This window comes from Ichthyophthirius multifiliis (assembly GCF_000220395.1).
Source record: "Ichthyophthirius multifiliis unplaced genomic scaffold scaff_1120509250923, whole genome shotgun sequence".
Taxonomy (NCBI): domain Eukaryota; phylum Ciliophora; class Oligohymenophorea; order Hymenostomatida; genus Ichthyophthirius; species Ichthyophthirius multifiliis.
Window position 1 is genome coordinate 2,111 of NW_004086370.1, and position 23,554 is coordinate 25,664.

At 15.6% G+C, this 23,554-nt stretch overlaps 6 protein-coding genes across 6 annotated transcripts, besides 55 other annotated features; 5 read left to right on the top strand and 1 right to left on the bottom strand. All coding sequences in view use genetic code 6, as the record gives it.

Moving 5' to 3' along the window:
- Positions 1-119: 119 nt before the first annotated feature.
- Positions 120-158: a microsatellite.
- Positions 159-208: 50 nt separating this feature from the next.
- Positions 209-260: a microsatellite.
- Positions 261-262: 2 nt separating this feature from the next.
- Positions 263-317: a microsatellite.
- Positions 318-345: 28 nt separating this feature from the next.
- Positions 346-397: a microsatellite.
- Positions 398-2,107: 1,710 nt separating this feature from the next.
- Positions 2,108-2,191: a microsatellite.
- Positions 2,135-2,199: a microsatellite.
- Positions 2,137-2,200: a microsatellite.
- A 239-nt stretch (positions 2,201-2,439) lies between these two features.
- IMG5_113360 (serine esterase, putative) lies at positions 2,440-3,326 on the top strand (the record flags this gene model as incomplete). The annotated part of the gene is made up of 4 exons (XM_004034737.1): positions 2,440-2,853; positions 2,900-3,003; positions 3,062-3,160; positions 3,212-3,326. 4 exons carry the CDS (start codon positions 2,440-2,442, stop codon positions 3,324-3,326), a joined length of 732 nt encoding a protein of 243 aa, XP_004034785.1.
- A 119-nt stretch (positions 3,327-3,445) lies between these two features.
- Positions 3,446-3,498: a microsatellite.
- A 119-nt stretch (positions 3,499-3,617) lies between these two features.
- Positions 3,618-3,661: a microsatellite.
- Positions 3,619-3,672: a microsatellite.
- Positions 3,626-3,672: a microsatellite.
- A 346-nt stretch (positions 3,673-4,018) lies between these two features.
- Positions 4,019-4,053: a microsatellite.
- Positions 4,054-4,074: 21 nt separating this feature from the next.
- Positions 4,075-4,150: a microsatellite.
- Positions 4,082-4,179: a microsatellite.
- Positions 4,134-4,184: a microsatellite.
- Positions 4,155-4,201: a microsatellite.
- A 97-nt stretch (positions 4,202-4,298) lies between these two features.
- Positions 4,299-5,405, bottom strand: IMG5_113370 (hypothetical protein; the record flags this gene model as incomplete). The annotated part of the gene is made up of 2 exons (XM_004034738.1): positions 4,299-5,189; positions 5,351-5,405. 2 exons carry the CDS (start codon positions 5,403-5,405, stop codon positions 4,468-4,470), a joined length of 777 nt encoding a protein of 258 aa, XP_004034786.1. The 3' UTR covers positions 4,299-4,467.
- Positions 5,219-5,310: a microsatellite.
- Positions 5,219-5,323: a microsatellite.
- Positions 5,251-5,313: a microsatellite.
- Positions 5,282-5,333: a microsatellite.
- A 145-nt stretch (positions 5,406-5,550) lies between the features above and the next one.
- Positions 5,551-5,612: a microsatellite.
- Positions 5,551-5,628: a microsatellite.
- A 532-nt stretch (positions 5,629-6,160) lies between these two features.
- IMG5_113380 (hypothetical protein) lies at positions 6,161-8,483 on the top strand (the record flags this gene model as incomplete). The annotated part of the gene is made up of 9 exons (XM_004034739.1): positions 6,161-6,212; positions 6,504-6,509; positions 6,747-6,784; positions 6,930-6,971; positions 7,043-7,101; positions 7,680-7,779; positions 7,844-7,978; positions 8,058-8,225; positions 8,337-8,483. 9 exons carry the CDS (start codon positions 6,161-6,163, stop codon positions 8,481-8,483), a joined length of 747 nt encoding a protein of 248 aa, XP_004034787.1.
- Positions 7,627-7,670: a microsatellite.
- Positions 7,985-8,036: a microsatellite.
- Positions 8,484-9,065: 582 nt separating the features above from the next.
- On the top strand, positions 9,066-10,741 carry IMG5_113390 (hypothetical protein; the record flags this gene model as incomplete). Its single annotated transcript, XM_004034740.1, has 4 exons — positions 9,066-9,341; positions 9,397-9,468; positions 9,638-9,750; positions 9,921-10,741. 4 exons carry the CDS (start codon positions 9,066-9,068, stop codon positions 10,321-10,323), a joined length of 864 nt encoding a protein of 287 aa, XP_004034788.1. The 3' UTR covers positions 10,324-10,741.
- Positions 9,472-9,545: a microsatellite.
- Positions 9,480-9,538: a microsatellite.
- Positions 9,481-9,592: a microsatellite.
- Positions 9,546-9,629: a microsatellite.
- Positions 9,551-9,597: a microsatellite.
- Positions 9,761-9,785: a microsatellite.
- Positions 10,742-11,037: 296 nt separating the features above from the next.
- Positions 11,038-11,117: a microsatellite.
- Positions 11,053-11,118: a microsatellite.
- Positions 11,056-11,122: a microsatellite.
- Positions 11,059-11,142: a microsatellite.
- Positions 11,072-11,145: a microsatellite.
- Positions 11,074-11,107: a microsatellite.
- Positions 11,074-11,142: a microsatellite.
- Positions 11,079-11,122: a microsatellite.
- Positions 11,146-11,605: 460 nt separating the features above from the next.
- Positions 11,606-11,675: a microsatellite.
- Positions 11,623-11,679: a microsatellite.
- A 411-nt stretch (positions 11,680-12,090) lies between these two features.
- Positions 12,091-12,135: a microsatellite.
- A 365-nt stretch (positions 12,136-12,500) lies between these two features.
- Positions 12,501-12,544: a microsatellite.
- A 62-nt stretch (positions 12,545-12,606) lies between these two features.
- Positions 12,607-12,669: a microsatellite.
- Positions 12,670-12,987: 318 nt separating this feature from the next.
- Positions 12,988-13,044: a microsatellite.
- Positions 13,045-15,291: 2,247 nt separating this feature from the next.
- Positions 15,292-15,349: a microsatellite.
- Positions 15,303-15,377: a microsatellite.
- Positions 15,378-15,400: 23 nt separating this feature from the next.
- On the top strand, positions 15,401-16,363 carry IMG5_113400 (hypothetical protein; the record flags this gene model as incomplete). Its single annotated transcript, XM_004034741.1, has 6 exons — positions 15,401-15,473; positions 15,510-15,687; positions 15,744-15,782; positions 15,863-15,951; positions 16,002-16,194; positions 16,237-16,363. The coding sequence occupies 6 exons, from the start codon at positions 15,401-15,403 to the stop codon at positions 16,361-16,363; spliced, it is 699 nt and encodes a 232-aa protein (XP_004034789.1).
- A 30-nt stretch (positions 16,364-16,393) lies between these two features.
- Positions 16,394-16,426: a microsatellite.
- Positions 16,427-16,841: 415 nt separating this feature from the next.
- Positions 16,842-16,896: a microsatellite.
- A 468-nt stretch (positions 16,897-17,364) lies between these two features.
- Positions 17,365-17,435: a microsatellite.
- A 91-nt stretch (positions 17,436-17,526) lies between these two features.
- Positions 17,527-17,574: a microsatellite.
- Positions 17,558-17,603: a microsatellite.
- Positions 17,604-17,653: 50 nt separating this feature from the next.
- Positions 17,654-17,793: a microsatellite.
- Positions 17,654-17,794: a microsatellite.
- Positions 17,680-17,793: a microsatellite.
- Positions 17,795-18,490: 696 nt separating the features above from the next.
- On the top strand, positions 18,491-22,875 carry IMG5_113410 (hypothetical protein; the record flags this gene model as incomplete). Its single annotated transcript, XM_004034742.1, has 6 exons — positions 18,491-18,568; positions 20,478-20,552; positions 20,603-20,788; positions 20,860-21,424; positions 21,471-22,720; positions 22,789-22,875. 6 exons carry the CDS (start codon positions 18,491-18,493, stop codon positions 22,873-22,875), a joined length of 2,241 nt encoding a protein of 746 aa, XP_004034790.1.
- Positions 18,654-18,691: a microsatellite.
- Positions 22,876-23,554: the final 679 nt, after the last annotated feature.

Consider the following 23,554-nt stretch of genomic DNA (forward strand, 5'->3'; position numbering starts at 1 on the left):
AAAATGCCAATATATACGCATTTAGTAATTTTAGTAAATTATATATCATACATTGAAATATTAAAAATATTCAATAAAAAAAATATCATAATCAATTAATTTAAAGTTTGAATATATTTTTTTTTATTTTTTTATAAATTTTTAATTTTTATAATAAAAATAATAATAAATATAAAAAGATGTTAATGATTTTTTGTTTCTGTGTAAATAAATATAAAAAACTAAATTATTTTAAATATAAAAAAAAAAAGTAATTTAAAAATATATATAAAATATTTATATTTAATTATATTATATATATATCTATATATAAAATAAAAAAAATATATTTAGTATTTGAATAAATAAAAATAATATATATAAAATCTAAAAGAAAAATATTAAAATCCTAATAAATTTATAAATATATTCATTAAAAATTAAATACAAATATAATTATATATTTATTGTATTTTTTATTTAAATACTTATCAACATAAAAATAAAGTAAGAAAATTAAAAAAATATTAAATGAAAGTAAAATCGAAAATTGAATTTTTAGTCCACGTAGATACATATAAAAGCATTGACATAATATCATTTTAATAAGGATTTTATCATTTAAGATTTCTCATATATATATTATAAAATAAAAAATCATAAGTAAAATATTCTAGTCTTTTTCTTATAAAAAACAAACAAACAAAAAGGTTATTTTAGCACATCCTACAAAAATATGTGATTTAACAAAAGACAGAAAATAATATATATAAGATTCTGAACTTCGTTAAAAAAATAAATCAACAAAAAGCATAATACCCCCTCATATATTCAGTGAACATCATGCATATTGTACAAAAACATTTATGATAAAATAATTTTTTGAAGATGAAATAATATATATAAACGAAACATGTGTATTTACTTTAAATTTAGAACATTTTCCATTAAGCCGGGATGCAGAAATATATATGGATATAGAGTTAATGTATGCTGAAATGGATAATTAAGGAAAGGAAATATAATTTAATTGTGTATCATTATATAAAGCCGAAATAAATAAGGATTTTATAAAAAATGGAATTAATGAATATGTACCAATTCTTTTTGATGAAGATCATTTTAATTAAGTTAATGTAACTTTACACTCTTGTATAGTAGATTTTTGTAGTAGCGATGTAGTGGAAAATATTCCAAATAAAAATATTAATTTTTTTTAAGATAATGTGAACAATTCTTAAACATAATAAAATATTCATTAAGGAGGATATTATTAGTTTAAGGTTTTATGTAATTTATTATATTATAAATATTTATATATTTTATTTTATTTTTCTTTTTAGCAAATGAAAGTGAAGTTAAAATATTTTATGATGAATATATAAATTTATTAAGAAAATAATATGAAAATATAGCCGATAAAATTGAAAACATACTGAAAATAATGAGGAAAAATATTAACCATAAAGACTTGGTTTTTTCAGCTTTGTTTTAATAATTTTAGATGGAAAAACTTCCTAATTCTATATTTCATTTTATTACAAATAATAATAGTGAAAACAATTTAAATTCTTAATAAATACGAATAAATAAATAGCAAATAGAAACTAATTAATATATTAGAAAATTCGATCGTTAGCCTATGATTATAGTATAAGAATTAAATTAAATAAATAAATTTATATTAAAACTTTGGGAAAAATTTTAACAACTTTTTTTAGTTAATGGACAGTTAATAACTAAATAATTCAAAAAAATATATTTAAAATAAAATAAATAACTATGGATGGATTTTATTAAAAATGAAAAAAGATTTGTAACATAACATAATGTGATTATTTAGAAATAAAAATTATAAGAAAATTAATAGAAGGCTAATTAAATTAGATAAAATGCCCTTACTAAACATTTCACAAATTATAATGCAGTTAAAGATATAAGAATATTACCAAATAAAATGAATAATCCAGTAATATTTGAAGAAATTACTATAAATAAAAATAATGTAAAAAAAAATATATATAAAATTATTATTAAATTTATATTTTTAAATTTTTCATTAATTTATTTTAAAAAAAATATAAAGAAAGAAAAAAAATATTCTTATATTTTTATATTATATTAATATTATATAAAAATAAAAGAATAAATAAAAAAATATATAAATATATAAATATATAAATATATAAATATTTATATATATATATATATATTTATATATTTTAATTTTTAATTACTTTATTATTTTTTTAAATTCAATAATTTTTTTTTTTTTAAAAAAAAAAAATACTCATAATTTTTAACATATATATACTATATTTATATATTTTGTTTTTATTTTATTTTATTTTTAAGCAATTTTTAGAATAAAGAATTTTTAAACCTACTAGTTTTCATTTATTTATTTTTGTTCATGGTTTTTAGGGTAATGCTTTTGATATGCGTTTAATTAAAAATCATATGAATTTGTTATATCCAGAATGTCTTTTTTTACTTTCAGTTGCTAATTAATAAAACACTGAAGGTAGCATTGAATAAATGGGTATTTCATTAGCTTAGGAAATCGAAGAGTTTGTAAAAAAATGGATTCTTTAAAATTAATTAGGTAAAATTAGTTTTGTAGCACATTCATTAGGAGGACTTATTGTAAGAGCTGCTTTGCCATATTTAAAAGAAAATTATAAAAGTAAAATGTATACTTTTCTCAGTTTTGGTGTACCTCATTTAGGATATTTGAATCACTAACATGTTTTAATTAATTTCGGAATGTGGTTTTTGAAAATATGGAAAGGTTCTTTATGTTTAAAATAACTAAACTTAGGAGATGATAAAGATATTAGAAATTGTTTTTTATATAAATTATCTAAATTTGAAGTAATATAAATAATAGTTTATATTTTAATTATTTTTATATTTATAGGGACTCGAATGGTTCAGAAATGTTGTTTTATGTTCAAGTACTTAAGATTATTATGTTCCTTTGGAATCTGCTAGAATCGAGAAAATATAAAATGATAATGATAAGTAAAATTTTATTTTTTTAAAATTTTTTTATATGTTTTTCCTTTAAAAAACAAAAAAGAAATAAAAATATACACAATGAAATGGTTGATAATTTACTTAAAAATATATAAAATTATATAATTTAGAGATTAGATATTAATTTTGAAATTACTGAAAGGTTATATTATATTTAAATATATATATATATATAATTAATTAATATTTATAGGGGCATAGATTATTTAATTGGAAGAAAAGCTCATATTTTATTTTTAGAATTGTAGTCTTTAATGGTTATGATAATAAATAATTTCGAATACTTGTTTAAAAATTCTGATTATTGATTTAAATAGTTGCATTTTATATTTTTTTTAATTATAAGAATTATTTGTATGTAACATTATATCTAAAAATAAAATATACAAAATATATATTTTTTGTTTTAAATTAATTGAAAAGATTTTATATATCTATTTAAAAATATTAATATATATATCTATTTATTAATATAATATAAAAATAAAAAATTTATAAAAACAGTTTTTATATTTTTTAAATATAAAAAAAAAAAAAAAAATTAAAAAATACAAAAATATAAAATTTTTATTTTTATTTATAAATAAAATAAAAAGTTAATTTTTTATTTTTATATTTTTTTTTTTTATTTTTTTTATATTTTTTTTTATTTATAAAATCTTAATTATATGTAATATCAATCATCCTCACTTTCTATAAAAATAAATATAAAAGATATAAAAAATAAAAAAAACCTGAAATAAATTAAGAAGATGAACTATTATTATCATCTTACTAAATTTATTGTTCTTATTATTTTTATTATTGTAATTGCATTTAGTATTATTATTGTTGTTATTATTACTATTTATTTTAATTTAATTTAATTAATTATATATATTTTTTTTTTATTTACTCCAAATTAGTTATCGTTGAAAGTAAAACCCTATTACTTATCAAAAGATTGGCTTTTTAAAAACTGTTTCTGTGATTATTGCTAAATTTATTTTTAATTATTAATTTATTTATAATTTTCTTATTAATAATTTTATTATTTTTAAATAATAAATATCTTAAATATATTTATATATATATGTGTATATATATATATTTATTTTATATAAAGATATATATATATAAATATATATATATAATAATAAAATAAATTATATTTTATAAATAAAATATTTTTATTAAAATAAAAAAATAATATTTACTTATTATTTAACATTTTTTTTTCCTTTATTTTTTTTGGCTTATTCCAGCATTTTTTATTTGACATATTATTCTAATTTTCTAGCTTTTTTTACAGGTAATGTATCTATATCAAACTCAATAACCTCACTATTATGTTAGAGGTTATTGTCTTAAACTATACTCCAGATTCCATTTAAATCTTCTGGAGGAAGTGACCTTATATTAGTTCCCAATTATTTTTTTTCATTCATAGTTAAAGGAATATCCATTTTGTCAATTTTTATCTATTCTGGTTTTGATAAAACACTTACTTATTTAGTTAAATGATTAAGATTTCTTTTTTTATTTTATTTTAATTTATTAAAAGAAAAAATACTATGTAATGGTATGATAATCGTTTTTTAAATTATTTATCATTTTAGGTGTTTAGTTTTCAATTTAGCTATATAGTTTATCGAAAAAAGCACTCATTTTTTTAGTCATTTCATATATTTGGGTTCCCTATCTATTATAAATAAAGGAATTTTTCCAAACTTTTCTTACATCAGCTGCAAATTATGATTTGGTTTAATATTAGTTCTGCCTTAAATTTAATTCTATTTAAGATAAGTCTATTGGCTCCTATATTATATTATAATAATCTGGACAATTTTATAATATGGGGTCTACTCGATATAAAAAAGGTGTTGCATTTTCATTTTTATTTAATTTTTATAAAATTTATAAACATTATTTCATATCTGGGGACATTCCAGTACTTTATAAGGAATTATTTGATGTTATAATTTGGTTTGAATATAAATTTCTATTCTTTTTTTATTCCAACTTTTGTTAAGTTTTTGCATTTCGCTTTTTATTAATTTAATTTGTACTTCGACTTTTATTAATATTTAATCTTTGTAAAGGCTATTATATTATTTACTATTACTAAATTGTTTGCCTTTCAGGCCTTTATTATAATGTTTGATTAGTTGTTGTTTTTAAGATTGAATTATCTTTTATTATGTTAAAATAAAAAATAAAAATATATATAAATATAGATATATAGAAAATAATTAAATATAAATATATAAATACATAAATATAAATATATATATATAGTAATATATATATATATATTTATTTATATTTAAATATTTTTTTTTTTGGAAACAACTTGTGGATATGTTCTAGCGCTTTGAATTTTATTAGAATGAATATCTTTACGGCATTATTGTGTTTATTATCCTTTATTAGTCTTTTGTTAGTAATATTGTAAAAGTCTTTATTTTTTTTTATTTTTTTAAATATTGTTATTTTTATTACTTCAGACATTTTCGGATGTTTATTTTTTTTATTTTAATATTTTTGTTGAAGAATTTTTTTTTTTTTTAATTATATTTACTTTTTTATTTTTTATGAATTTTTTTAATTTTTTTTTTTTATATAATTTTTCTATACACATTTATTATTTATTTAAACTTTAATTTTATATTATAATTAATAATAAAAAAAAAAAATATTTTTATTCTTATAATAAATAAAAAATAAACATCTTGTATAAATTATTTATATTATTTATATTTAATTTTTTAAAAAAAAATATTATAAATAATATATTTCCCTCCTTTTGTAACAATTTTAATTTTTTTACTTTTATACTTTAATTAATTTATTTTAAAACATTTTATTAAAAAAAATATATAGAAAAATATTTAAAAAAATAAATGAATATGTAAGTCATAAAAAAATAAAAAAATATAATCTAGTGTATTGTATTTTATTTTATTTTCATTACTGTTATTTAATTAGTTTGAAAATTTCTAATTTTTATTAAATAAACTTTCTTAATAAATCAATATTATTATTATTTTTTGCAATTAATTATTCAAAATATTGAAATACATCTTCCCCTAAAATTATATTTATATATAAAAAGCCGATCGCAGTTTCAATTCTAAGGATATTTTCCAGAATTTCAGGCATAATGGAATATACTGGGTATAATGTAAATTATGAAAACTAAACCAAAATCCAATGTAAAATTCATCTTCTTTAAGATTTTTAATTTTTTTAAGGATTCACTAAAACAACTAATGAAGCTGCTAATGGAATAATATATAAACATAATAATTCTGTAACTGTTTGAAAGAATGTAAACCGCATATTTTTTTATTGTTAATCTAAATATGATTTATATTAAATATGATATTTATTTTTTTATAATTATAATATTTTTATTAAAATATTATAATAATATTTCTTGGAATTTTTTGTTTTTATATCATATATTATTATATATTTTTAAAAAAATTATATTAAAATAATAGATAAAAGTATATCTATATTTTATGTAATGTTCTTTTTTACAATAAATTATTTAAAATAATCATATATATTTTTATTTTACTTATGATTGTTTTTATATATTACTATATGTCACATAAATAGTTATAAATATAATAATAATTATTTTTTTCTATAAATTTAATTATTTATATACATATATAAATATATTGATGTTTTTTTTTTTAATATATAAAAACTTTTTATACATTTTTTTAAATAAATAGTTTTTTATTTAAAATAAGAAAAAAAAAAAAAAAAAAAAGTAAGTATTTTTTTTTTAATTATATAGATGATTTAATTAATTAATACATATTAATTTTATATTAAAAATATTAAATATTTTTAAAAAATTCGTATATAATTATTAAAATAAAAAAAATAATATTAATTTTTAATTTATTTTAAAGAAAATAATTATCATTATGATCACATTTTCTTCCATTTTAGGTGTTTGCTTATATTTTTAAAAAAATATAAAATAATTTTTTTAACTTCATATTATATTTTTAAAATAAAATAGTAAAAAATTTCTGAGAATAAGAAGCTATTTCAAAATAATATTAAGCTTATTTAAGATTTGTAAAATATATTTAATTTAAGACTTTAAATAGAAAACGAATATGTATAATAATTTTAAAAATTAACAAAATTAGTTGATACTTTTGCAAAAAATTACAATCAGTATTAAAACTCAAAAAATATGTATATTTAATAAAAACTAAATAAAAAGTGTTTCTCCTAATTTATTTGAACCATTAGAAAGTTATCATGCTATATATTTTGATTAAAAATAAAAATATGTAAAAAGCTTAGAATAAGATATAGCATTAAGTATGAATTTTAAATTCAGTAACATATTAAATGATGAATAAATTATTTTTGGAAATAGCAATAGAATTTTTTAAAACTATAATTAATTATTTGATGAAATATAAAAAGTATATTATTTTTTTAAGTAGAAAAAATAACATACATTATTTTTTTTAAGTATAAAAATGACTATTTATAAAATAAAAATGAATTGAATTAAGCATGGGAAGAATTAAATTTAAATTAATTATAATAAAATTAACTTAATGTTTTGAAAAAAAGTCAAAAGAAGTATTTTATAAATATACTTATTTATTTTTATATATTTATTTATTTATATTATATAGATTCTAATAATTTAGATAAAAAAAAGATTAAATTACAGAAATTTTAACTGTAAAACTTTAAAGTTTTAAAGGAGCTATAAAATAATATACAAATATAATTGTAAAATAATTAATTAAATTCAGAAATTTTATGTAAATTTCATATTTATTAAAATAAATATAAGGAATAAATAGATAATTAATATCCTGAATTCGAAAATAAAAAAAGTGATTTAGTTTTTGATTGTATAAGTAAATATTTTATTTCCGAGATTCATTACATATCTAGTTTATAATACGATATAAGAAACATAGTTTCAGTATGATATTTTTTTATTTATTTTTTATTTTAATTATTTTATTTTACTTTTTTTTTTAAAAAAAAAAATAAAAAAATAGAAACTTAAAGATGAAGAAGGAAAAGAAAAAATTAAATTAGAAAAAATAATATTATAAAATGAATATAACAGTAGTGTATTATCTTCTATAATAAAATCTAATAGCCTTTCTTAAAAAACAAATAGCTTTTTTAGTGAAAATGAAGCAGCGAATAAAATAAAATCAAGAGTAGATATTTTTTTTATTATTTTCGTTAATATAATTTTTCAATTTGTTTTAAATTTTAAAAAAATTATTTTTATGTATAAATAAATATACTTAATTTTTTTCAATAAAAAGGCTATGGATTTTTTTAACAAATATAAAAAAGAAAAAGAAGGTATTATTTAGTTCTAAAATGGAGATTTAGATGGATAATTAGCTTGTACATGGAATTTAATATTAAGTGAATAAAAAAATATGGAATCATTAAATAAAGAATAATGAATTTATTTTATGTATTATATAATTACAAAAAAAAAAAATGTATTTTTTTAAATTTTTCATAAATATTTTCATATATAAAAAATTATTAATGTGTGTGTTTTTTTAATTTCTATAATCCAGATTAGTACATTTATATTTCTTTTTTAAAATTATGATTATTTTCAGTCATTTTCTTATTAAAAACTCAATCGACAAATAACTAAAATGCTAAATAAAACAGATTATGTTCTTTATTTTCTTTAATTGAGTTTTTTTAAAAAATAAAATACAGAAAAAAAAAAATATGCTAAAAAGTAATATATATGTATATTTTATTTAAAAAAATAAAAATAAAATTATTTTTAAATGAAAAGCTAAATAGATATTTTTTTGTTTTTTATAAAAAGTTATAATTAATATTATTAATTACAAAAGTATAAATTAAAAAAATATATGATGTATCCAAAAAACTAAAAAAACAAATAAAAAAAAAAAATCAAAAATAAAAATTAAATAATTATTTTATAAAGATAAAAATTATATTTTTTCACAGTTTTTCAAAATAAAAAAAAGATCAAAAAAAATTAAAAGCAAATTAAAAAAATGAACTCTTAAGAACAAATCAATTACGACTACATAGCCCTTCCTCATGGTTAAAAAAGAAAACCATAATATTTACCTGAAAAGTTTGCCCCTTAAGCAATTATTAGATAGTAATAAAAAGTTGATCAGGCTATTTAAAACGGATATAAAATTGATATTCCTTTCCTTTATTAAACTGAATATAAAATGGAAAATTACAAAGAAGTCTTAAAAAATGTTGATAACTAAATAAAAATAAATATTGATTAATTATTTTAAAATGAATCTAAAGAATTAGTAAATTAATTTTTATATTTTAATTAAAAAAAACAAAATTTTATTAAAAATATAGTTGGAATGCTAAGCTTAGAAAAAATTCATTATTCATAGATTTTATATAGATACTTTGAATTTGATTAAATAAGTAAAAATATCAATATATATAAAATATATATAATAAATAAATAAATATATATATATAATTATATATATAAAAAATAAATTTATTTATAAATTTTTATATATATTTATATATATTTTATATATATTTTATTTATTTAAATTTTATATAAATATTTATTATTTTTTTATAGGGTAAATTTACTGTAGAAGAATTAAGATGCTATTTGTTAGTTCGCTCTTATATTTAATATCATTTTGTTATAAATCACTACTTTGTTTTATTAGGAATCACTTTAAGTTTAGTGTAAAATAATTTTTTTTTATTTATTTTTTTTATTTTATATATAAATTATATTTTTTTTTCTTTTTAAATTTTTATAAGTATTTACTTAAATTAAAAAATTATAATAATCTTTTTTTAATATATATTTTTTGTTTAAAATATTCATAAAAAATTATATAAATTTAAATTAGTGATGATAAAAAAAAATATGATTAATACCAAAAAATAAGTAAAATATTTGGATAATATGAAGAAACCGATTTATTTTATTCTGAAAATTAAGTATAGAAAAACAAAATAGTCCAAGACATACTTTTATTATTAATAAAAGTATGGCTTTTTGATAAATTTGAGATAAAATCAAATGACTTTTTTGCTACTAAAGAAGTAAACGATAAAATATAACAATTATTAAGCCAAATTGAATAATTATGCAATGAATAAAATCCCTAATAACAAGAATAGTAAAAATAAGAAATTGAGATTATTATGACAGACTAATTTCTTAAAGTGCAGATTACCAAAAAGGAATTCAAAAAATAAATTCTTATTTATGAAGTAATGAATATACTTTTTACCATTTCGAAAGCTTGAGAGTTGGAAATTATGTAATCGATTAAATGATTTGTAATTAAAGAAATTTAGAATAAGCCTATTAAAGTAAGTTTTGGTATAGTACTCATGCTTCGAATAATTATAAACTTTTTGAAGGATAATTTTATTCTTTATTACCTAATATTGATATGAAAAAATTCTAATAATAAGCTGATGTATTTAATATATCTATCTCTATTTTTATTTATTTTATTTTATTCAGTTTAGTGATTTTGTTATGAATGGAGCTGCTAAAGTTGCATAAGAACTTGTTTTATTATAAGATAGACATTTTAAGTCTTAAGATTTTATTGGAACATAAAAAGAACCTGTAGATGATGCTAAATTTAACAAAATGATTGGAAGATGTTATCTTTATCCAAGAGAAGGTGAATATGTTTATGGAAGATTCTTTTATTTCTAACTTATATATTTAAATACAGAACATTTACGTAAATATATATATTTATTTTTTGTTATAATTTTATTTTTTATAGACAATATAAAAGATTAATAAAATTGAGTTTTGAAATAATAGTTATTTAAAATATATTTTTTTTTTATTAGAATAACTTTTATTATATTTATAAGTTTTTTCTATTTAATTTGTAATTTGTATTTTTTTTTTTTTTTTGATTTAAAATACTATCTAAAAAAAAGCCCCTTTAAAAAGATAATATTAATAATTTTCTTCTTCTTCTTTTTTTTTTAATTTAAAAAAAATGAATTAATAATAAATAAAAGATATAAAAAACAAAAAAATAAAACAAAAAATAAAAAAAAAGAAATAAAAAAAATATTAAATAAGAAAAAATAAAATAATAGTAATTATAATTAAAAAAAAAAAAAAAAACTATAAAATGAGTGAAGAAGTAAAAAACTTAGACCCAATTTAAAAATTAAACATTGAATCTGAAATAAACTTACAAAGAAAAAAACTCATGACTAAAGATATTAGCTTTTACAGCTAATACGATTATATTCCAATTTAAGAAGATAGAAGATAATTAATGTAACAAGCTTTATAAAATTGGCACACAATTTTAAAACCTACAATAACTAATCTTAAAAAAGCTAATGTAGAAGAAATTTAAGATAGATTATATAGAAAATTAAAAAACTGGGAAGGTGAATTAAATAGTTGCGTTATGAATTCCAAAAATGTAAAAGATGTTAATTATTGTTCGGATTCTTTTATTAATCACTTGAATGGAGAAGGGCTTGATTTTCTTAAGTAAATTCTTAAAGAATATTGAAAAATTAATAATTTTAAAATGTTATTTTGTTTTGTTTTGTTGATTTTTTTTGTTTTTTTTTTGCTTTTTTTTATTCTTTTTTTTATTCTTTTTTTTATTCCATATTTTTATTTAAAAAAAATAAAAATAGAATTTAAAACTTAAAATTTGTATTTTTTTATTTTTTTTTATGTATTATATGGAACAAATAAAATTAAGATTATATTTAATAAAGAAATATTTTTGTTTTATATAAAAACTTTTTAATTAAATAAACATAGCATTATTTGAACAAATAATACACTTTATTTATTATTAAAATATAATTAAATATAATTTTATAATAAATATAAAGATTTTATATTTTTATTATTTAATAAAATACTTTATATATTGGTTTTTATTTTAATTTTAGTTAAACAAAAAATATAATTAATTTTGTTCAAATTAAATATATATATATATAAAACTTTTAATATTTAAAATTATTATTATTATACTTTTTAGACTATACAGAGATAAATAATTAAAATAAATTATATTTAGAAGTAAATTATATTTAGAAGTAATATATTTAATTAAATAAAAGTAGTCCTAATATTTAAAATCAGTATAAGTATTTTTAGTTTCTTCTTAAAAATAAATTAAAATTAATATATTAATTTTTACTAAAGTCGTTAAAACTAAATATTATAGTTATAAAAAAGTTAAGAAGTTTTAATGTATAAAAATAATTACTATTATATTTCATAATAATAAATTTAATAAAAATCAAGTAGTCAATAATAATATAATAAAATTAAAATATTTTTAAAAATTTAATTATTTATTTAATTATGATAATAAAAATTTAATAAAATAAGAATAAAAAGAGAGTAAATATAATTAAAATATGAATATATATCAAATAAAATTAATTATATTTGCAAATTTATATAAAAGAAATAAAGTTTAATTATAAAACTAAAGTATCATTTAAAAATAAAAAATTAAATAAGAGCAAAACTAATATTTAAGTGAAACTTAGTTAAATAAAAACTTTAAAAAAATATATATATATATATATATATATATATATATATATATATATATATATATATATATATATATAAAAAACAAAGTTTTTATAATAAATTAATTATATTAAAAATATTATTATGTTTTGTATAATATAAATAACAATCAATTAAAAAAAGTAAAAAAAAAAATATTTATTAAAATTAAAATTATAATTAATAAATAATTTAATTAGTAAAAATAAATTCAATAATTATATATTTAATATTATTAATAATTATTGAAAATTTATCAAATTTAATTATTTTTAATCAAAACAAAAACTAAAAGCTTTAGTTAAAATATGAAAGAATTATATATTTTTTACTTTTGTTTGTATTTAATATTGATTTTATTTATTATTATCCTTTTATATTTATAAAATAAATATTTTAATATTATTTATTAATAAAATAATTATTTTAAAATAGTTTTTTTATTTATTAACTATATTTAATTAAAATTTTTTACATTTAAAAATACTATAATTTATTGATTAAAATTAACAGTCTAATAATAAAAGTTATATGAGAGGTAATCAATATATAGCAAATATTATTTTAAATTAAGTAAAACAACAGCATGTTATTAAAACAAAAATACAAAAAATTATGAATTAAATGATAAACAATATATGAGTACATAAAAAGAAATATATTATTCTATTTCTTGTTCTTTTTTTCAATCCATAATTAAATAAAAAAATAAAAAAAAACTGTTTATAATATATATTTTTTTTTTATTTATTAAACTATAATGTTAAAAATAAATTAATTTAACGATAAAAAAAATTTAATAAGGTTATTTATTTTATATATAAAACTTTATACTCAAAAAAAATAAATAGAATTTCATATTAAACACCATAAAAAGATTAAGATTTTTTAAAATAAATTAAAGATTTAGGAATGAATAAATAAAACTCAGATGATAATGTTAAAAAATAATAAGAATTAAAATAATCAAATATATATAATTGTAAACAAATTAAAATAATAATTTTTTACTTTAAAAAATTATTTAGAATAAAAATAATTACTAAAAGTTGAATAACAAATAATTCTTAAAGAAAAAAATGATAATTTTTAATAAGAAACTTATTATAATTATTAAAAATAATATATTTAATAAGTTTATAATGGCTTATCTTTTTCATATAAAGTAAAATAGAATTAATTATAAGCTAATGATATATAAAATTTATAAATATATCAGACAAATATGATGAATGAAACATAGGAAAATGAAAATATTGAAAAGTAAATATAGAAAAAAAAAAAATTAATATTTAAGAAGAACAACAATTAACTAGGTTTTTTAAATTTATTTAACTAGAAAAAAAAAAAAAAAATCAAAGGCAAAGGCAAAATTAATCATAATAACACGTAAAAAATTTTGGATTAAGACTTTATGATTTAGCACTAAAATAATAATATTTTAAGTAAAAAAATAAACTTTATATAAAAAATAAAATATAGGAAATAAAAATAAGAGAATCTTGATAAATAAAAAGAACTCGAAATACTAAGAGATTGCACTTTTAGTCCTTCTATAAATAAAAAAAAAAAAATTAAAAATAATAATATTTAAAAGTAAATTAATAAATATTATTGTTTCACAAAAATCTATATTAAATAAAAATTAAGAGAAACTTTTTATGAAAGAATGAATTAGTGGAAATTATAAAGAGATAATTATATAAATAATATTATCTAATAAAACTATCAAAAATAAATGGAAGCTTGCACTTTTTAACCATAAATATAATTCTATGAAAAATAAAAGTAAAAAGATAATTAAAGCCTTAATAAAACTATAAATTACACAAACTTATATGAGAGATAAATAGAATGGAAAAGTAAAATTTAATAAAAAAATTAAGAAAAAAGATAAAGCTTTTATAAATCCATGACAGAAAAAGACCAAAAAAAAAGTTTTAAGTTAAATTGAATAATGAAAGTAATTAATAAAAATTACATTAGTCTTTAAATAGTTAGAAATTATAAAATAAATTAAATAAAATAATAAAATCTATTAGAAAAAGTAAATAATATTAATAAAATACAGTTAAAACGCATATATAACTAAATAATTTTAGTGTATTTAATTTTATTTGATATTTATTTACATATTTTAAAAAAAAGAAATTGCTTAATACAGAACCATCTGAAATCAAATAAAAAAAAGAAAAAAAATTAATAAAAAATAATAGTTTATAATAAAATTTCATAAAATTAAATAGATATTGTAAAAATAATGTATTTTTTTTTTTATTCAGTTAGAAAAATAATTAAATATAATAAGATTCAAATGGATTAATTGCTTAAAAAAAATAACGATTTTTACTTAGATTTATTCAAAAAATATGGTCTTATATTTTTAAAAAATAAATAAATGTAAAATATTGAATCATTAGAAGAATAAAAGTAAAAAATAGTATAATAGTTTATAAATTAAAATGAAATTTAAATAACATAATTTCCATTTTTAACTAATAAAAAAAATATAAAGATGCTTTTGATAATCAAAATATAAAAATTAAATAAAATAAATATGTTTTAAAAAATATTTAATAACTAAATAATATAAATGAAAATATAAAATAATGAAAAATTAAATGTATATGAAAAAATATTAATATATAATTTTTAAAATGTAAAAATAAAAATAAAGAAAAATATATATATATATATATATATATATATATATATATATATATATATATATATATATATTTTTTATATATAATTATAATTTTTTTATTTTAATTTATTATCTTATCACTTATGTCAGTTTTTTTTGCAATTAAAAATTACGTATAAAATACAGTTGGTCGTATGATTCGTGAAACAGGACTAGGTAATAAATATATAAATCTATATTCAAATAATAAAGAACTTGACAGATGGGGTTCGAAATTCTAAAGAGATATTGCTTGTTGGGAACCTTTATCTCGTCATAGAAATATTTTACCCTTATATGATAAAATACCAACATTTTATAGCAATGCATTTATTTCACCTAATTGTACATTGATAGGAGATGTATTTTTAGGTCAAAACACATCTATTGGGTAATTTAATTATATTTATTTTATTAATAAATATTGAATTAAACATTTTTTTAAAGTTATGGGTCAACTTTAAGAGCTGATTTAAATCCAATTAGGTATATTTTATATATTTAAATTTAAATTAATAAATTTAATTCAAATTATTTTATATATTTAATAATTTAATAAAAAATAGAGTTGGACATAATACTAATATAGGTGATAAAACAGTAATTAGTAATGTAGATACATTACCATCTGGAATTCCTACATCAACAACCATAGGTTAATAAAATAATCAATATGTTCGAAATTAAAAATTATTATAAATTTAGGAAATAATGTTAATATAGAAGATAACGTCGTTTTACAATCATGTATTATTGATGATTTTGTTACTATTGGAATTTCTTCTATAGTTTTAGAAGGTTCCTAATTAGAAAGAGGATGTGTTATTGCTCCCAACTCTTTTGTACCTGCTGGACATTTAATTCCTGCTTATTAATTATGGGGAGGAAGTCCTGTTAGGTATTTTTTTAATCAATATTTTTATATAGTAATTTTTTTTAGATATATTAGGGATTTAACTACAGAAGAAAAATAATAATATTTTAAAAAGTAAGAAGAAAATTTTTAAATAGGAAAACAAAATAAAGAAGCATTATTATTGACTGGATATAATCCAACTTCTTAATGAAAAATAAAAATTTATTTATATAATGATATTTTTAAAAAAAAATATTTAATAAAAGAAATATTTCTTTTTTATTTATTTTTTATTAAATTTGCAATTTTTTTAGAATAAATAATAATTCTAAAAGTTTTAATATTAATATTATATATATATTTTTTATTAAAGAATTTAATAATAATTATAAAAATTTTCAATTTAAGAAATAATTTTATAAATAATCTATATTTTTATGTAATTAAGAAATACTGTTACTAGAGTTACTTCTATTTACATTAAGAATTTAAAATTAATCTTTTTTAAATTTTAATTTAAATTAGTAAAAAAAAAAAAAGTAAAATCTAAAATCTAATATTTATAAATTAATTTTATTTTTTTGTAAAAAATTTATTTAGATAAACCAAAAAAAATATATTAATATTATATTATTTAAATTTAAATAATCTTATAATAAATATCAATATATAGGAAATTGAAAATGATTATAATTATATTATTAAACTATAATTAATTATATTTTAAATATAAAATATATATTTATTTTTTATAAAATTCTTTTTTTTTTACTATAAAAACACTATAAATTATAATAAAAACTTAATAATTATTATTTGATAAATGGGAAATTTTTTATGTGCAGCATGCACATCTTTAGATGAATAACATTATTAATAATTGCAAATAAAAGAAGTTACCTAAAAGAAAAATTTAATATAATTTATAAATAACTAAAGAACAATTCACTATTCATAGCAAAATATTTAAGTAGAATAATATTTAATACAAGTATAACATTCAGAATAATAAAAGTGTAATCATTTTTGGACAAAGCCTTAAAAATATAATAATTTTGAAGCATAATATAGACCATCTACTATATATTAAAATAATTTTCGTTAAATAGAAAAAGTTGAATATTTTATTATAAAAAAATATTAAAAAATAATTATAATAAAGTAAGCGGCTATAAAAATACAAAAGTGGTATAAAAATAGATTAATTGATTTAAAATATATAAATAATAATTGTAATTAAAAAATTTAAATAAATATATTTAAACAAAAAAAATATATAAATAATCAATATAATATTTATTTATTTTTAAAAAAAGAAAATAAAGATAAACTTTCAAAATGATTAAATAATTATAACCAAAAAGATGAATTATTATAAAAAAAATAAAAAATAAAAAAATATTTAATAAATAAAAACAATATAATTAAAAATCTAATATATAATCAAAAATAAAAAAAAAAAAAATTAGCAAAAAAAAATAATATATAATAAAAAGGAATAAAATAATATAAATAAAATATTAAGATATAAAAAATTAAATTAAATATATTAATAAATAAAATATATAAATTAAATAAATTAATAAATAAAATAAATAAATACATAAATATATAATTAAAATATAATATAAATAATAAATATGCAAATTCAAGAAGAAGAAATGCTTGATTGTCCATATATATTATTAAACTTACCTTAAAATTCAAAATTTAAAGATATAAGGGATAAATATTTTTAATATTCAAAAGTATTTCATCCTGATAAACAAGATCCACAATTATATTTCGAATCTAGAAAGCATTTCTAATTAATTGATAAAGCATATAGATCAATTTCAAATCCTTTTTTGAAATTTTTATATGATTACTATTCGTATTAAGGTTTAATATTATAAATAAATTCCATAAATTAATAAATATAAATAATTATACTAAGGAATTAAATTATATTAAAATAATTTAAATAAATTTGATAATTTAGAAGAAGAATTCAATCATTTATACGATGAATAATGTTAAAATTAATAAACTAAAAAAATAATTAAAATTCTTAAATAAGTAAAATATAAATTAATAAATATAAAATTTATTATAATAAAAGAAAATTCACTAAAAAATGTTATATCTTAAAACATTATAAACAGAAGAATAATTTTACTTGAATAATATAAGAAATATTTAATTAAAGATAGATTTAAACGCCTAAGATTATAGTAATACTAATTCAACTTAATAAAAAAGGTTAAAAATAACTTAAATATAGATATTTAAAATAATACAATTACCCCTAATATATGGAATTTAACATGAAATTTAATTTTAATCACAAGCATAAGGCATGGATGACTATAAAAATTCTTTTACAGGCGGACTAACTTATAGAATTTAAAAGAAAATTAAAAACAATGATATAACAGTAAATAAAATATTTATTTTTTTAAAAGTAAAAAAAATAAAAAAGATTGATACTAGTTATGCAAATAAAGTATAAGAAATATCTGTTTAAATAAATAGAATTTTATTTAAAAAAATGAATTTTTCTTATATTTTTAAATTAAGAAATTATGGATATATGAACTTTTTTAGTTTCAATAAAAAAATAGGGCAAAAACTAAACTTAATTTCAAATGTTTCGACTTTTTCAACTGGAAGTTCTACTTTTAATTTAACTTTGAATAAATATTTTCCCACAAAAAGCCTTAATATGGAAACTGAATTTTACATAGACTAAAATTAAATTAATTAAGAAGTAAATTTTTAGAAAGGAATAAATAAAAAAAATAGTATATTTTTTGGTTTTGCGTAAAAAAACCAAAAAGGTAACTAAGGATGGTTTTTGACGGCAAACTCATTTTTCGGATGGAAATATGTAGTAAATTAAAATACTTCTATGGAAATTAGAAATTGTTTTGGAATAGGTATATATGAACTTACATTTAAATTTAAAAGATTTGGCTTTTAATTAAATATTCCGGTATTTTTTGGAGGAAATCCTTCGTTATAAAAATTTTTTTTGATGTTTGGAAGCTTTTTGGTAGGAGGATCAGGTATTTTAGGATATTAAAAATGGAGAAAAAGACTTAAAAAAGATAAAGTAATTTTCAGAAAATAATATAAATAGAGAATTTAGGAAGAAAAAGAAACTTTAATTTAGCTTTTGAAGAAGTTTAGAATTTTATATAAGATAAAATTAATTTTGAATTAAATATTTAGTAATTTTTTATTGTTTTATTATTTATTTTTAAGAAGTATATATAAAATAAAATAGAGGACTAATTATTATTAAAGCTTTTTTAGGAGAAACTGAAAAAATCAAAAAGATTTATAAATAAAGCAATAATTAAAAACCCAAAAATATATAAGAAATTCTCAATTTATAAAATTAAAATATCGATCTTCCATTTAATTTAGACGATTAATTTTCTGAAGTCATTAATATTACACCTTTTGTACAAAGTTTAGTTGTAAATTCATTAATAAATTGCAGATTTGAATCTGTTTTGGAATTATAAGGATTGTTTAATCCTTGTCTTATGGGTATACCAATTATTTTTATTTAGTATTTTTATAATGGAGTAACTTAATAGATTTTAATTAAAGCTGGGGAGTTAATTTAGATTGGAAATTATTAGAAAATTCAAAAAACATGGACTTTAAAAAAATAATTATTAAGTTTTTGATAAATAAGATTTATATAAAAAAAATAGTTTACCAATATTTACTTAAATTATAAATACAATAGTTTAAAATAAAAATTATTAATTATTGGAAATTTTAAATTTAATAAAATTTGATTTATATTTAATAAAAAACATATTATTAATAAAATAACAATTTTTTTTTTTAAATATATTCTATATAAAATGATTTAAAACTAACAAGCAAATGATAACTTTAAATAAATTTATTAATAAAATATTGATTAAACAGTATAATAAAATAATCATATAAATACAAATAAAATTACATTAAGTTTATTTGCATAAAATGCATTTAATTCAATAGATAGCATATAATTATAGGCTCCAGGGATACAGTCTCCTTTATCGGTATCAAAAATGGATTTCTAAAAACAAAAGATCAGGGAGAGTGTTAATAAAACAATTACAATTAAACAAAACATAAATGAAAAATAAAATTTGATGCAAAAATCAAGTTCTAAGCATTTAAAATCATTAGGTTATTTTTTTTGTTGAAAAAAAAAATATTATAATTTAAAAAGATTATGATGAATTAAAAATTCCTCCAGATTGGAATTTAGCTAAATTACATGCAGTAAAAAAATAACTAAAACAAAAAAACTAAAAATAATAAATATATAAAAGAAATCAAGAGAAACTAAACCAGAAAAAGGTGGAGAAGAAATATAAGAAATATGTTAATGTTGTGGTTATGAAATAGTAAGAAAAAAATAACATAAAATACATTATAATGTAAAATAAAATAAAAGAATCGTGTATCAATCAATTTAATGGTAAATATCTAAGAACTTGGATTTTTAGGGCCAGGATTTCCTTTATTTTATAATTATATACGATATTGCGTACTAATGTTATTTTTCTTATTTTTAATATAAGGAATACCCAACATAGTATTTAACAATTAAGGACATTTCTGCTATGATACGCCTGAAGAAGTGCATAAAAAAATTGAATAAGACAAAGTAACATATTTTATTATTGAAAATAAATTAAAATAAATGTAAAGGAAAACCATAATTAGAAATTCAAAGCGCCTTGTTCTTTTAATTTTATAGTTGTATTTTCATTAGCAAATCTATTAGATACACCCGAAATGTTAAATAATGGTTTGTATTTTTCAATAGGAGCAATGCTAATTTAAATAATTTTGGGAATTGTATTCAGAAAAAACTAACGGTAATTAGAAAATGTAATTAACGATTAAAATTTAACCCCTTCCGATTTTACAATTATGGTAAGTAATATTCCTCCATAACTTGAAAATCCAGAATAAGCTTTAACTAATTTATTTAATAATAACGAAACTTTTAAACATAAAGTTGAGGTTGCGAAAATAGTACTTGTTTATGATATTAAAGAAATTTAAAATTTGGAATAGCAAATATAAGTAAAAATTAAAGAAAAACAAAAGATTTTGAATTATAATTTTGATTTAAAAAATCAAACAATTTTATTGATAAATAATTAAATCCATGAACTCGAACATTAATTATAAGAAAAAGAATTATAAATTTAGAAACAACGTCATAAATTTAAAGGAATAGCATTTATAAGTTTTAAAACAAATATATGTAAAAAACTAAAAAATAATATTAAGAAATTATATTTAAAATATAGAAAAAGAATTAGTTTTAAAACACAATAAATTAGATTAAATTAAAAGATTTCAAAATTATTTTTAAGGTGGAAGATCTTAATAGTATTCATCCTCTATTTATTTTTACGACCGTCATTTATACATAGAATAAGCCCCAGAACCAAATGACATAGATTGGGAATATATACATTGTTCAACAATCGAAAAAATAAAAGCACGAATAATTTCATTAATGTACTTACTAATGCTAACTACACTTACATTTACAGTAATAGCAAGTATATCTTACTATTAATCATTAATGATTGAACATGCATACGAGGAATCCCTAGAAAATAACTAAAGTTTAGATAATAATCCCTAAATAGATAAAGTAGTTGGATTATCATATTTTATATCTATGATTATTGTTCTATTTAATAAATTTATAGTACCAGTTATAGTCCATCATATCATAGAATATGAAAAATGGTCAAATAAAACAAAATAAAATGCTTCTTTTGCAACAAAACTTACATTAGTTTTATTTACAAACACTGCCCTCATCACCTTTTCAGTAGAAATTATACTTTTTCATAATTATTATGGAATCGGAGGAGGTATGATTTATAGTGAATTTTGGGTTTTCGTTCTTAATGCTTTCGTACCACCACTTGCATGGATTATAGACCCTTGGAGTATTATAAAAAATTTTAAAAGAAATTAAGAATTGAAGAAAGATAATAAATCTATGCTAACTTAAAAAGAAGCTAATATGTAGTATTTTTTTATATATATATTTTAAAATTTATAAAGTTTAATGGAATTTCCTGATTATTCAATGGGGAAAAGATATGCTGATATTATGAAAACGATGTGGTTTACATTTTTTTATAGTCCAGTTATTCCTATGGGAACTTTATGGTCGATTATAGGGGTAACTCTTTATTATTATACAGATAAATATAACCTTATTTACAGAAGGACTGTAAAAGAAAATATTGGGAAATAATTAACTATTGATATGATAGAATTATTAGAATATTGTTTAGTTTTTCATACAGTATTTTTTTTAAAAAAAAAAATTATTATACAATTTATTCTTTAGTTCGGAAATTTCTTTTTCAAAAAACAACTTTTTGATGATTTAGATACTAAAAGTATTATTTTTTTCAGTGTATCGATTATAATATGCTTTTTGCCTAAGGAATTGATCAATGAAAAACTTTTTCCTATAAAAGAAGTTGAATAAGAGAACTAATATTTTGATTATAATCTTTTGTTTGATACAGTATGGTAATTATATATTTAGTTTTTTTATTGAATTAAAAATAAAAATATAATATGTATATATAATAGGATTATGATAGAGAAAATCCCGTTTTAAGAAAGTAAGCTTTAAAAGCATATTATTCAGATAGAAATGCTTTAAATAACAAAATATGAATTTGTTATTTTAAGTAATATAGTAAAAAAAAAATATTTTTTTTAAATTTATATATTTATACAATTTTATTTAAATATATAGACACAAAGAAAATTTATGATATAATCATTATTATTTTTGCTTTTTATTTTATAATATTTTTAAGCAAAATTGATTATTAGTAGAAAATTTATTTATACTATTTGTATTAATTTAACTATTTTCAGTATTTTTATCAATTTAATTATTGTTTGATTATTAATCTTTTAGAATAATAATTTAATTAGAAATATAATCTTATGAGTCTTTTTTGTTTTGTTATAAATATTAAGACTTTCTTATTTTATATAAGTTCATAAAAATTCGTTATTTTTCTCTATTAAAACATATTTATTTAGTTTGAAATTCCATATCATTGCTTGAAGATTACTAAAGGGAATACTCTTGCTGATATTAGTTCAAATTATTATGAGAATTTATATTATTGGTTACATCAGTTGGTCTACTTTTATAATATTTTAAACTATATTTACTTGAATCTTCTTTTTTATAATCTTAGATTAAACTAGAAATTTAATTATTATTTTTTTAAATTAATTATTTTTTAAAAAGGGGTGCTTATTTTTTTAAAAAAGTATTTGAAATAAAATTATAAGAGTTTTCAACAAAATATTATTTTTAAATATTTGAATTTTATTT